Source organism: Nematolebias whitei, chromosome 1 (genome assembly GCF_014905685.2).
Source record: "Nematolebias whitei isolate Nwh7 chromosome 1, NemWhi1, whole genome shotgun sequence".
In the NCBI taxonomy this organism is placed as follows: Eukaryota; Metazoa; Chordata; class Actinopteri; order Cyprinodontiformes; family Rivulidae; genus Nematolebias; species Nematolebias whitei.
Window position 1 is genome coordinate 49,148,017 of NC_056498.1, and position 14,455 is coordinate 49,162,471.

The 14,455-nt window shown below is 44.1% G+C and overlaps 1 protein-coding gene across 1 annotated transcript in view; it reads left to right on the plus strand.

Annotated features, from left to right (window-relative positions):
- The window catches only part of arid4b (AT-rich interaction domain 4B), a gene marked incomplete at its 5' end in the record, with an annotated part of 56,662 nt that overhangs the window by 34,644 nt on the left and 7,563 nt on the right, over positions 1–14,455 (plus strand). The window contains 8 exon segments of the mRNA XM_037678159.1: positions 2,043–2,119; positions 3,711–3,859; positions 3,938–4,010; positions 4,098–4,192; positions 4,267–4,364; positions 6,020–6,215; positions 6,307–6,503; positions 13,887–14,069. Coding sequence (XP_037534087.1) covers positions 2,043–2,119; positions 3,711–3,859; positions 3,938–4,010; positions 4,098–4,192; positions 4,267–4,364; positions 6,020–6,215; positions 6,307–6,503; positions 13,887–14,069 — 1,068 coding nt within the window.

Sequence of the window (14,455 nt, forward strand, 5' to 3'; positions counted from 1 at the left end):
TATAATTTCTGAAGGCACATCTGTTAATAAATAAATAAACCAACTTAAGGCCAGATGTGATCCTAGTTACCGGGATCGCTAGAAGACTGTCTTTACGGGCTTCTTTTTTCACCAGTCTCAATAATGAATATTTCCAGTTGTAGCGCAGCAGGCGGAGCTCAGTCCGACTCGTTTTGCAGCGCGGGTCACGAACCTTCATGGCGTTTTGCACAGACGCTGATGGTCGCTGAGGGATGAGGCTGACAGTTTTACCTTCCATTGATTTTTCATCTCGTTGCTTTATCGAGTCGACTTCCGTGGTTCTGGGTTAAACGTGCTGCTGAATAGTTTGTCATGAAATCCTGATTCGTGCTCAATAATCAGGTCGGTCAGGTTCTCTGGACGGGTTAAAAAAAAAAAAAAAAGAATTAGCTGAACCTGATATCAGGCTGAAATTTGTTGTGGTGGTAGCTGAGAGTCATCCACAACACATACGTGACATCGTGTGAGGTCAGTGGTTACAGTCGATGTTGTTGTTTGTCAACTTGACGGTCTTGGTCTAAAACACGAGTTCCTTACAGGAGTGGTGGGCCTTTAATAGAGTGAACATGAAGCCTTCGCTCTGTTGTGATCCATTTTTCTTCTGGACCTTTTTCAGCATCTTTCTCGTTCCACGGTTTTTGTGCCATTTCAACAAATCAAAAATCAAAACGTTCAGCTATGACTTTTGGTTTTGGTGCAACTTTAGCCTTTTGAAATATTTAGCCTTTTTTATCTCATAGAAACTGAATTGAGCTCATTTTACATCCTTTTACTGCTCCTTTTGTTCTGGGTCAGCTTCTTTGTGCAAATTTAAACTTTTCAGCTACTGTCAGCTAATTTCAGCTGTTTTTTCAGCTGCGTTGTGCTCCCTTCAGATTCATTCTGCTAACTACAACATTTTTGTGCTTCTTCTAACGTCTTTCTGCTATTTTCAGCTTGATTTGCTCTTTTCAGCTTACTTATGCAAGTTTCAGCTTTTTCTCCTACTTCCGCTACTATTTAGCTGTTTTTATGCTAATTTTAGATTTTCGGCTAATTCCACATTTTTTGCACTAATTTAAACTTTTTTCAGCAAAAATGTGCTCTGTATACGTCTTTCTTATAATTTCTGTGTTTTTTTTAGCTACTTTTCAGCTGTTATTTGCTAATTTCAGCCTTTTTCAGATAATATCCACTTATTTCAGCTTTTTTTCTGCTAGTTTCAGCTACTATTTAGTTCTTTTGATGTTATATTTATCTTTTTCAGCTAATTACACATTTTTTAGCTCATTTCAGTTCTTTCCACGTTCTTCTGGTAGTTTAAGCTTTTCACCTTTTCAGCTACGTTTAGCTTCTTTTTTTGCTAATTTCCTATTTTTTGTGCTCATTTCTGCTAAACCTAATTCAGCAAGTATGTGTTCTTTCTGCTTTCTTCTGTTAATTTAAGCTTGTTCTTCCATTTCAGCACGTTTTTAGCTGATTTCAGCTGTTTTTCAGCAAGTTAATAAGCAATGACACCTCATTTTCACAGGAAATGCACTTTCTCTGTTGTAAATAGAGTTGGCGCTTGTTTCACAGCTCATGTCTGACTGTAATGTCTGAACCGGCACAGGTTTGTGAGTGAGCGTCAAAAAGGAAACGTCAGGAAACCAAATCTGTTTTCCTCCGTACGTTATCCTTTCCCGCTGCTTTAACGTCTCCCTCCATGACAGTCCAGTCATCACCACAGTAAAAAGTGTTTTGAACAGCAGCCAAGCCTCTTGCTGCTTCCAGCTCACAGGCTCCACTGATCCATCGAGCTCGCCAACATTTTGCCCAGATGCTGTAAAGATGTAAGGATGGAGGCTCAGGATGCCGTCATGGCTGCTTAAGTTTGGGGAGGAGGGAAAACCTCCCAGTGTTCAACAGAAACTCTGATTTTCTTACCGTTTGGCTCTACTTACACTTATCTCCGTACAGCTGAGCATCACTGCTTCATTATGTCTTCTTTATGCACATTAATTGGTCTTGCTGTGTTTTATTTTATCTATTTTTTTTTACAGTTTCATGGTGCTCCGGAAGGACGTCCGTGAGATGAGCAGCAGTTGTCCTCCGAAAGCTGACGCAGGGCTCAAACCAGGTACGGTTTCAAGAGGCAGATCTCTGAGCCGGTGCAGCGCAGTCCCAGACGTCTGAGTTGACACACGTGGCAGGAAAAATGCCAGAGAGTGTGCAGACTGAAGACAGAAAAGTTTTCTTATTGTTCTGGGAGAAGGCAGCGGTTCAGAGCTCCTGTCGTCACGGAGTCTATTTTTATTTGAAGTCCTCACCGAGCTTTTGATGCGCACACGCTTTATTCTTTATAATTACAGTCAGGAGTAGTCAGCCGTGCTATTTGCAGGTGATTGGAGTACGACTGATATTTTCAGCTTTACAAAAGCGTGAAGCGAGCAGCTGCCAAGGTGCTTAGATGCAACTTAAACCCACCTGTGGCTGAAAGCTCCTTTGAGCCGTTTCAGAATCTGAATAATCTTTATTATCACTGTACTGAAATACAGTGAGATTACGTTCGTATAGTCGTCCGAAAGATGGGCGGAGTGCACGTTGCTGCTTCTCCTGAGAGCGCGGCCCCTTGTCCTTTTTAGATAGGAAAGGGGAAAAGGTCACGAGGAGAGGATAGTGGTATTACAAAAAAAAATCTCTTCACATCTTGTCCTTGTCAGGCCACAATTTAAGACATCAAAAACTCATTTATATTATATATTTCTATTATACATTTATAAACACATTGCATATGGATTTGACGGCAAGACGGAGAGATTTGTCCTTGATGCACTTCCACATAGTCCATAGTCCTGATAAGATGTTGGTGTCAGCCGGTACAGCTCTTCACAGAAGTTTGGGGGGGGTATAGACAAGAGTTTTTCCTTAGTTTACACATATCCCAGGAGAGATTTGATAAGTCGGCCTGCTTCCAGGCCAGATGGGGGAGTCTGATTCAGATAAGCTACAATTGTTTATTTATTCAGGCAGACTGTTGTTTCTCGTCAGCGTTGAGTCCCGCTGGTACTTTGGATCCAAAATGGCCAGACTTGTGGGCATTCCGTGTGTGGGTCCGTGCTTATAAGTTCCCTCCAAGGTCGTCCCCAACATGCTGGCGAGTCCCAGAAGGCGCACGTGGCCTGCGATTCTCACAAATCGCTTCCATCTTACAGCTTAGCTCGTAAATCAGCTGATTTTGAGTACTCGAAGCACAAACCAAACCTTCACACAGACTCGGCAGCAGTTTCAGCCATAGGAAAACTGCAGCCGTCTTTTTCAATAGCCGATAACATACGAATCCGCTGGTGCCAAAAAGCAGAAACCCTGCTATCGTGATTCTAATTATATAAACATCTTCAGCGTCCTCCTGAGACGATACGGAAAGACACATCAGCTCCCAAACTCCCCACGGATCCATGACGTATCCTGCCGCGTGCGTCTCAGCGGGGCATGAGGGCTCTCCAGGTCCGTCGCTTTGTTGAAAAGATTTTATCGATTGCGTTGAAAGTCCAGCTGACCAGATCCATGACAGTAGTTTTATTTTTCAGCAGAGGTGGGTTGATGAACCAAAACCATGAACAGGTTTTAATGAAGTTCTGGTTCGTTTTTATTTTTCCGGTGCAGTTTTCATTGTCTGTTTACGAGCGGCGGGGGATCCGTGTGTAAAAACAGTTTTGTGTTTGTGACAGCGCTCGATGCAGCTCTGGACTTCCAGCAGACGCAGGTTGTACCCGACTCCTGGAAAACTGAAGTGAAAGAGGAAAGCTCCAGCAGCGAGGAGGAGGATGAGGATGAAGAAGAGGAGCAGGAAGAAGATGCCAGCGGCGAAGAGGAGGAGGTAGAGGCACATTTCCTGTCTCCTTATCCCGCCAAATCCAAGTGGACCTCATCTAAACTCTTGTTTTCCCGTCTGCAGGAGGAGGTGGAACCGTTCCCGGAAGAGAGGGAGAACTTTCTGCAGCAGCTCTACAAGTTCATGGAGGACAGAGGTGGGTGCAGGACAGACACACAAATCTGATTTTAACATTTTAAAATCAACTTTTTTCAAGCGCCTGCTCCGTGTTTCTCCTCTGCAGGAACTCCCATCAACAAGCGGCCCGTTCTCGGCTACAAGAACCTGAACCTGTTCAAGCTCTACAGGCTGGTTCACAGGCTGGGCGGTTTCGACGGCGTGAGTCCCCCTCCGACTGTTGCTCCCAGTTTATTGGAGTATTAAGTGGCTGAACTTATTTGTGTTCTGAGCAGATTGAAAGCGGCTCCGTTTGGAAGCAGGTCTACCAGGACCTGGGCATCCCTGTGCTCAACTCGGCTGCCGGCTACAATGTCAAATGTGCTTACCGCAAGTACGTGCACACACGGCCCCAAGTGCCCTGAAGTTTTTATTTACACCTTCTGTTCCTGTTCTCTGCAGCCTCGTGTGTTCAGAACTTTGGATTAGTTTATATATTTTCCTGCGCTTCTGTTTGTCTTCCACATTTTTTTCAGTCTTAACTACATCTGCTAATTTTGTGCTATTACAGGATATGTTAGCATATCAAAATATTTAGGGATGAGGGATGGTTGCTATAACTTAGGGTTTTTTACTTTACTTTTTATACTTTGTTTTTTTGGCATTTTGCTGCTTTAGCTGGTATTTTGTAGCTCTTTGCTGGTTATTTGCTGGTATTCTGTTGCTTTTAGATTACCCTTTGCTACTTTTAGCTGGCCTTTTGTGGCTTTTAGCCGTCTTTAGCATTTTGCTGCTTTAAACTAGCATTTTGCTACCTTTAGCTGGCATTCTGCTGCTTTTAGCTTGTATTCTGCTTTTAGCTTGCATTTTGTTACTTTTTTCTGGCCTTTTGATGCTTTTAGCTGGCATTCTGTTGCTTTTAGCTAACTTTTTGCTGCTTTTAGCTGGCTTTTTATCAATGTGCAGCTTTAAATTAGCATTTTGTTACAATTAGCTGGCCATTTGCTTCTTTCAGCTTGCATTTTGTTACTTTTAGCTGGCCTTTTGCTGCTTTTAGCTGGCATTCAGCTGCTTTTAGCTGGCCTTTTACTGCTTATAGCTGGCATTCACCTGCTTTTAGCTGGCCTTTTGCTGCTTTTAGCTGGCCTTTTGCTGCTTTTAGCCGGCATTCAGCTGCTTTTAGCTGGCCTTTTGCTGCTTATAGCTGGCATTCAGCTGCTTTTAGTTGGCCTTTTGCTGCTTTTAGCTGGCATTCAGCTGCTTTTAGCTGGCCTTTTGCTGCTTTTAGCTGGCATTCAGCTGCTTTTAGCTGGCATTCACCTGCTTTTAGCTGGCCTTTTGCTGCTTATAGCTGGCATTCACCTGCTTTTAGCTTGTATTATTCTGCTTTTAGCTTTGCAGTTTGTTACTTTTAGCTGGCCTTTTGATGCTTTTAGCTGGCATTTTGCTGCTTTTAGCTGTCTTTAGTCTTTTGCAGCTTTAAACTAGCATTTTGCTACCTTTATCTGACATTCTGCAGCTTTTAGCTTGTGTTCTGCTTTTAGCTTGCAGTTTGTTACTTTTAGCTAGCCTTTTGCTGTTTTTAGCTGGCATTCAGCTGCTTTTAGCTGGCATTCAGCTGCTTTTAGCTGGCCTTTTGCTGCTTTTAGCTGGCCTTTTGCTGCTTATAGCTGGCATTCACCTGCTTTTAGCTTGTATTATTCTGCTTTTAGCTTTGCAGTTTGTTACTTTTAGCTGGCATTTTGCTGCTTTTAGCTGTCTTTAGTCTTTTGCAGCTTTAAACTAGCATTTTGCTACCTTTATCTGACATTCTGCAGCTTTTAGCTTGTATTCTGCTTTTAGCTTGCAGTTTGTTACTTTTAGCTGGCCTTTTGCTGTTTTTAGCTGGCATTCTGCTGTTTTTAGCTGGCCTTTTGCTGCTTTTAGCTGGCTTTTTATCAATGTGCAGCTTTAAACTAGCATTTTGCTACAATCAGCATCTTCAACAAATGCCAGTCCCTCAGCTCTCAGCGTTCATTTTGCTCTGGTTTAAAATGTCGTCTCTTGCAGGTATTTATATGGATTTGAGGATTACTGCACCTCCACTGCCATCACATTCAAGATGGACCTGCCTTTGAAGCAAAGTCCCAAGAGGGAGGTCAAGTCTGAGGAGGAGGGAGGAGGAGCAGCTCCTCCTGCTTTCAACTCAGAGCTGAAGACCCAAGTGGACGGAGAACTTTACAATCCACCGCCCACAGTCTGCAAGGTGCGTTTTCCTACATGCTCTTTGAATTAAACCTTTATCTGCTGTTCTGGCATTGAATAATTAAGAAAAGTGGGCCCCCCCCACCCCACAGGAGGAAAAACCTGATGTGCCCCGCAACAAGGCGGAGTCCGAGTCTTCAAAAACTGAAGGGAAGGACTGCGGAAGGAACGTCGACGAAGATGGAGAACTTTTAAAGGGAAATGCAGACGAGGGCTCGTCGACGTCTCGCCTCGGAGCGAACGACATGAAACAGGAAGACGACGAGCCGGAGGGCAAAGACAACTCCGGGTAGGTGGTCTGCCGGGATCCTCGTGGTGGCACACAAACATCATGCAGGACTTCTGCGTGGTGAAACTGTCAGTAAACACTACAGAATGTAAAGCAGGTAAATAACCTGAAGCAGTCGTTTTACTCTGTCAGTGCTACATTAGCAAAAGAGGAGGAGCGAGCCCTGTTACCTCAGTGACTAATACCCACAATCCACCTCTGCCTGCTAACCAGACAGTGGAGATCTCCTCTCTCCTTCTTGACTGAGCTCTTGCTGCTTTTTGCTCTAATTATTTTTCTTGGCTTGGTCAGCATCAGCTGGAAGAGATGTCGTAGGGCGCTTTGACCGCTACCTTTCACCTGGCCCCTCTGCCACCGCGCTCCGTCTCCGTCTGTCTGAGGTTGTTTAACCGTGGCGAGCCTCCGCCCGCTCCACATCTGTCTCTGACTCTTCTGTCTCTCACTTTTAAGCTTTTTGTTGTCCAGCTTTTATTAAATGTTCCATGTGTACGAATGCTGTCACTGAGGCATTAACCCCTCAGCCTTGAAACGGAGCTTCACATGCAGTGCAGTGGTTCCCAACCAGGGTCCTTGAGGAACACCATCCTGCATGTTTCACTTGTTTCCCTGCTTTGACACACCTGATCTGCAGAACTTGAAGTCGTTGAATCTGGTGTGTTGGAGCAGGAAACAACTGAAACATGCAGGACGGTGTTCCTCAGGGACCAGGGTTGGGAACCACGGAGTTAGTAACGTGTACAACCCCAATTCTGGAAACAGTTGAAACGTTGTGAAAAGAGTATAAACAAAAACTAAATGCAAAGATTTTCAAACGTCATCAACTCATATTTTTTATTCACAGTGGAACAAAGTGAACGTGCCAGATGTTGAAACTAGTTGTGCTCATTTGAGGAAGAGATGAGGTCATTCTGAATTTGATGGCAGCAACACATCTGTCTAAAGTTGTCCATGGCTCCCTCTGTGAAGAACCCCCTCTTCTTTTAACAACACTCGTGAACATCCAGGACCTGAGGAGACCAGTTCTGGAGTTTTTGGAGGGAATGTGGTCCCGTTCTGGTCTGAAGGATGATTCTAGCTGTTCTGTAGTCCTGGAGGGGAGCAGATGTTCTAAAACATGTTTCTACTTTTCTGATGGAACCTTTCCAGATGTGTAATATGCCCATGCCAGAGGCACTAATGCACCACCATACCATCAGAGAGGCAGGATTTAAAACTGCACATTGACAATAGGCTGGATGATCTCTCTCCTCTTTAGTTTGGAGGATGTAGTTTTTCAAAAAATAATTTAAAATTTGGATCCAGTTTGTATTGCAGCCCGCGCTACATGGGTGCATACAGTTGTCAACGGGGGGGGGGGGCTCCGTCCTGCTGGCGGGACGGGGCGCCCCGCTTGTATAATGGTTGGGGAAGCACTAAATGATACGTGGAAGTGTTCCTGGGCCCAGAACAGGCCTGCGTTTAATGCAGGGGCCCCCGAGGGCCCGAAGATGACGACAATCCAGTGTTGACTTTCAGCCTCGTCCTTTGAGCTCAGAGATTTTTACAGATTATTTTAATCTGTTGGTGAGATTATGAACCGGAGATTCAAAGTTTTCCCTGTTTTTAGTTGAGGAACTTTATCATGAAAGCATCCCACTAGTCTTCGAGTTTTTCAGTCTGGTGAACCTCTGCCCGTCTTTACTTCTGAGAGATTCTAAGACGGGGCTATCCAACTGGCGGCCCGGGGGCCAAATCAGGCCCAGCAGTGAACTCAGTTCGTCCCACTATGGGTTCATCTTGAAATGATTTTAAACCATAAACTTCATGACAACAACTGCTGGATGTCCGGCCCCTGAGCTCTTGGCTGCAGTAGCTCAAGTTCAAATGTCTTTATTGTCATTCGCGTCACATGTGGTACATGAGGTGGAACGAAATTGTGTACTCAAGGTCCCAGTTACACCCGAAAATAGCAAAACTATAAAGTATAAAAAGAAACGGTATATAAGAATCTTAGCTATTCGCTAAAAGGTCTAACTGTGGCCCCCTGAGTAACAGTTGAATAGTCCTGCTCCACGATGCTCTTGTTCTACCCAGACCTCTTTGAAAAACGAAAATTACCTTAACTGGTTACAAAAAACCTCCTCCAGCTGTTTTATTTATAGTTGCAGTCATCAAATTAAAAAGTAACCGATTTTTCCAAAACGAATTGCACTTTTTAATTGAACCCTTTGATTTGTTCATATTCTGTTGTGAATAAACTATAGATGTATGAGATTTGCGAGTCTTGGCATTGCAACGACCAGGTGTTTTCTGCGTCTGCGTTGTAGTTCACGTGAACGTGGCGCTGAAGCCGTTCGTATGGTTTCGCTCTTGTTCGGTGCCTGGATCAGAACTTTCAGGCCCGTTTTGATCTTTGACCTCTACAGCCGAGACGTGAGGAAGTCCTGCTCTGGGGGGGCACTTCCACTCGTTAAGGGTTCTGGATGTTCCGAAGATGAGCTGCAGCTCGTAGCGTCCGTCTCTGTAGCCGCGGTACTTGAGATGATGCTGGTGACCGAACCGTGTGGACGCTCGCGGTTCCTTTTGCCGAGTGGAGCGCGTCTGTTCGCTGATCGGATCTTTTCTGATAACGCCGCACCTCTTTGATGTTTACAGCTTGTAATCTGGATGATGCATGCGTTGCGTCTGATCTGTTTTGTAGCCAGGGATTGGTAGTTTACTGTTTTAATTTAAGAGATCGTTTTAATCTCATAGCAGTGATCATTGGTCTAAAGTGATTTAACTGCAGTTGAAGTGAATATTTCACTTTATCAGAACATTTATCCTTTTTTAAATGTGGCTTTAGATTCATTTAATTATTTATGGGGCTCTGAAGCGAGGCTATGGACAGTCAACATCATACCTGTTGCAGATGGCACTTGGAACGGCCTCTGCTTGAAGAAATAGACTTTAGTTCTGACAGGATGGACGCGCTAAGAGCTAGTCCGAATGCAGCCAGGACCAGAGCGAAGTCCTGCCGTCTTCAAACCATTTCAGGTTTGGAAAATGTCAGTGGTTCTTCTGATTATTTTAAAAAACGTTCGTGTCAGTTTCTCAGTACAGGATTATTTGCGAGCTCAGATAGCAGCAGCTAGCTGGAGCGCTTCCGCCAGAAATATCCTCTTTTTGCCAAAGATTGATGAAGTGCTGTTTGCATGAAGCGCTATGAGAGCGTGGAGCTCGGTTAACGATCCACTTTGCTCTCAGCTGGACTCAGACTAGCCTTTAGCTCGTCAGTCTGGTCAGAAATAAACTCTTTTTCATCACTTTTGTCCGCGGGTTTGACTCGACCCCACTCGTGTCGAGTCTTCCCTTTGGGTGATCCCACCTACATTCAGCTCCACCTCCTCGGCTGGAGTTCCAAGTGACCCGGGTCAGGCTGAAGATCTGACGTCAGCAGACTGCAGGCTGGTGATGGGTCAAAGAGCGACGTCAACCATGAGAGCGTCTCCTTCACACGAATCAAACCCGCCATTTTTAAAACCTCGCACGTTCGTTTTTATTTACTCGATATAGTCGTGAAAATGTCAACGTGAAGCAACACTGATGCTGTGAGGAGGTGCAGATGTTTCTGAGCTGGTTGGCTGATGACAGAATCAGAGGGACTCGATTTTTGGGCTACGTCTGGAAGGTGGCCTCGACTCGGCATCATTTATGAATCCGTGGCAGAGGATGGTGGGTGTTTTATGGCTTTACTTCACTTATTTGTCCATCGCTGTGTTGTGTTCGACTTGGGTAGAAAATAATTACTTCACAGAAGTTTTGGGCATCTGCGTGAAGTATATTTTTATTTAGATTATATATTAGCTTAACGAAATGAATGAATGAAATGTGTGGATATATGTGTTTTATTTATTTAATATGATACCGTGTTAAAACACAGACTTACGGTTCCGTTTTCAGTAGGGAATGTAGTTTTTAGATCCACGCCTACAAATCCCAACATCCACTGTTTTCGAACACAAGACGGTGAGTTTTCATTGGCTGAGAGCTGGGTCACATGTTAGGATAGGGCTTCCCATTCGCCGGCGGTGGTGACTCCTCCTAGGAGGTGTGGCCAAGCTCTGAAGAACATGCGTGTTCTAGCTACGCTCAGCGCCGTTTGCTTGTGACCACATGGGGAGGCATTAATGGCTAGGCCTGTCGCGATAAACGATAAATCAATTAATCGCACGATGAATTTAAATGATCGACCTCATTTTCATTTATCGGCTTTGTTTCTTCGTGTCTCTCTCTTTCTACTGAAGACACTGGATGACAAAAGGCTCAACTTCGTTGCTCGTCACTGACTCCTCCCTTTCTCTTTAAAATTCGTTTAAACCGTCCAAAATCGTGTTTTTGGATCTTTAAAAGCAGCTAACCCGAGAAGCTAAGCTACGAGCTAAGCTAACAGGCCGACCTTGGGAATAAATCTCCGTCTCGTCGAAGCTCCAAAATTCACAGTCGAAACCCGTGCCTTCATGTAAAAAGTTGTTTTTCTCTGCAAAAAGAAGCTGAGAACTTGTTTATTGATTTTTTTATTTTATTTTTATTAAAAGCTTTGTGTGAAAAATGCTAAAGAGCTCAAATCACTGAACATACGCCATGTCTTTTTCACCATGTCATGTCAAGGGCCCTCCAGTGTTGCCAGGTGAGAAATGTAGGATTATCGTACTAGAGACATAAAATTATCGTATTTTGAGGGAAATTATCGTACACCCGCCATAACCAGAATAACAAATCTATTGATGCACTATAGTAGTGATGGGTCCGCTTCCAGTCCGGCTCTGCTTCTTCTTCTTTTCTTTTCCTCACTCATGGGGTGGGCGCAGCGGACTATTCAGCCAATCATGACCGTTGTTCTGAGGCAAACACGTCACTCGTAGGTAACATTTAGAAAAGCACGATTGGCTGGAATTTCCAGACAATCGTGCATCTGTTTCCAGACACAGATGCCTTCAGGGTTCACAAAAAAATTCCGACAGACAGTTGCGACAGGCTGATGACAACTGATTACAACCACACATTCACGGAATGGTCAAATTATCGTATAGTTAGCCTTTTTTTGGAATTATTGATTGTACAGAGGGCAAAATTGTCGTACAAATACGATAATTATCGTACGCCTGGCAACACTGGGGCCCTCCCTCCCATTTTTCTTAAAGAGACACGCTGCTCAACTATCCAAACAGTCTTATACTGCCATCAGGTGGTCAAAAAAGGTACTACAGCCTAACAAATCAACATTTCTTCTAAAATTTGACAATTAATTATTGTTAAATTTCAAACGATATTATCCTTTATCGCAATAATTTCTGAGACAATTAATCGCCCAGCAAAATTTGTTATCGTGACAGGCCTACCCAGGGCTGATCATTTTTGTACCTTATATTCGTGTTGAGTAAACCTTCTGAAAATGGACGATTGCTTCTCCCAAGCTTGCTTCAGAAATGGACAACATCTCAACACGTGCTACGATGGTCCTGCCCACGTTGATGTGGAACTCAAGTCGTATCAAAATCCACCGTGCAGACCAGAGTAGAGTCCAAGTGGATCGAGGTGAGACCGGACAATGGAAATGAGACTTAATCATGAACACAGTCAAAGTGTTAGCGCTGTTACACCCGCTTTCTTCTGTGTTTCCACTTCCTGGTCCAGTTGAAGCTTGGCTGTCGGTCGAGCTCTGCCGTCGCTCCAAAGCACCACAGTTCACCGTGACTGAATGAGGGTGCAGTTGAAATGGACTTTGTAGTGGACGTCGCTCACTCGATGCTCCTCTGTCAGAAGCAACATTTCTGCTTCCTCCTCTGGGTGGAAACACGAGCACAGCTTGCGTCTATAATTAGAGTTGCACCGATCCTAGATTAGTATCAGTATCAACATAAAAACAAATTCTGAGTCGGGTGTCGGTGACAATGTGACCCTAAGGACAGGAGCTGATTGTTGTTTATTTTAAATATCTGCCAACCAAGCTAGTGAAGTTGTTTTCCCCTCTTATTTCAGCTCCTTTATTATTTATTTTACATTATGTTTAGAATTCCTGAACCATTTGAAAGGTTTGTTAAAGTTTATTTTTTCATGTTTGACCAACGTTGTCAACCTGTCCTTTTTGTCAGTTTCAGTAAATTGATTATTATTTATTTTACACTGGATGTTAAACTCATTATTGCACTGACTGAACAAATTGAAATTGTGTTGTTTTTACACGTTTGACCAAGCTAGTGAAGCTACTGGTGCGTTTAAGTGTGCCGTACTGGTGCAGAGTTTTTGTAATTCAGTATATTTATGCTTGTGTTATAAAAAAAAAAAAAAGTTGAAGTTAATTCAGAACTGTTTTTCTGGATCGGTATTGATTGATCCTAAACATCGGGTATCGGATGTGAAAAAAGTGGATCGGTGCATCCCTAAATATAATGTGGCTTTAGTTGTTTGTCTCTTCAGCTTCATACAAGCCGAAACTCTTCCAAACACTGTTTTTAATGCGGGAGGAGCCGTTTCACGTCTCGGTCAGCCTCAGTTGTGTTCACGCCACAAACAAACCACTTTCTTTATGACTTTTTTCAGAACACAACTTCAATAAATCTAAACGATCCCTTTAGAAAACTCTTACTTTTAAGGACCGCACCTAAATAGTTGCATGGTGTAAATGTTTGACGATGTGTTGCTGTGTGAAGGGAGACCATGAGGCGCTACGAAGCACCCGGAGGTGTTTTGTTTGTTTTTTTTGCTTCAGGCGTCTCAAGTCTCATTTGTTTCCTCAAGTCTTTTGACCGTTTCTTCCAGCTGACGTTCTTGGTTTGACGTTAACACGTCTGAGCTTCGTGCTGCTTGGGGTTACCGTGCTGATCAAACTGGATTCAAACGCTTTACCTGCTTTAAGTCGCTGCTACCTGCAAAGGTGTTGCTGTGCTAACCTTCTTGAGTGGACCCTGCACCTAAAACTCCTGCCACACTGCCAGAACACACTTCCCACCTTTGACGTCTGGCTCTTTCCCTCTAGCTCCTTCTTGTGGCTGCTTTGTTTCTCACTGTGTGTATGAATGAGAACCTCACGTGTGGATTAGCTAATCCTAAAGCAGAGTTATTCCTCATAACCAGTGCCATTAAACATGTTTTATTTGCTAAAACACTACATGTACTGTTTAACTGATTGGTTTACTGTTAATGATGCAGTTGTTTATCCTGCAGCTTGCTTTAGGTTACAGCGGACTAGAGTTGAGTAAGAAATAAATTGTAAGGGGACAGGGCAGGTGAGGGCGGAGCTAAAAATAGATAACGGGCTTCTGTGCAGCAGGCAGGGAGCTGGGTGGATGGGGCGGGGGCTTCTGTGGTGTGCAGTTGGGGGTCAGCCTAGGGCCAGGAAGTGCTGAACTGTTTTTCTTGCAGGGATGACAGCAGTCAGGAGGGGGAGGAAGGGGAGGAGTTTGAGTGTTACCCCCCGGGGATGAAGGTGCAGGTGAGGTATGGGCGAGGCCGCAATCTGAAGACGTACGAGGCCACTGTGAAAGAGGCAGACGTGGAGGGGGGAGAGGTGCTCTACCTGGTGCACTACTGTGGCTGGAACATCAGGTAAGACAGGACGTGGGGAGAAATCACCTTTTATTCATCCTGAACAAAGGAAACCAGTATAAACAGACACAAATGGAGGAGCTCGTACCTGTTTGTCAAGGAGCGAAAAACCCACAAAGGTCAATGAAACGAGTTGAAATTGACAATTATATTAAAAATTAAATAAAAACTGCCCTTTACGAAAAGGTCCTGGAAAATATTGAAATCAATCTGACCACAGGGACACTTTAAAGTCAGGTGTGTCCTGTAACCATCATCTCAGGTGTCTTCCATCTATAATCAATCAGGGTGACAGGTAGTCACAGGGCTGTTTATCATGGTGACGCTGAACATGGACCACAGGAAGCTGAGGACAGACTTGTCTCAGGAGCTGCAGGAAGCTGAGG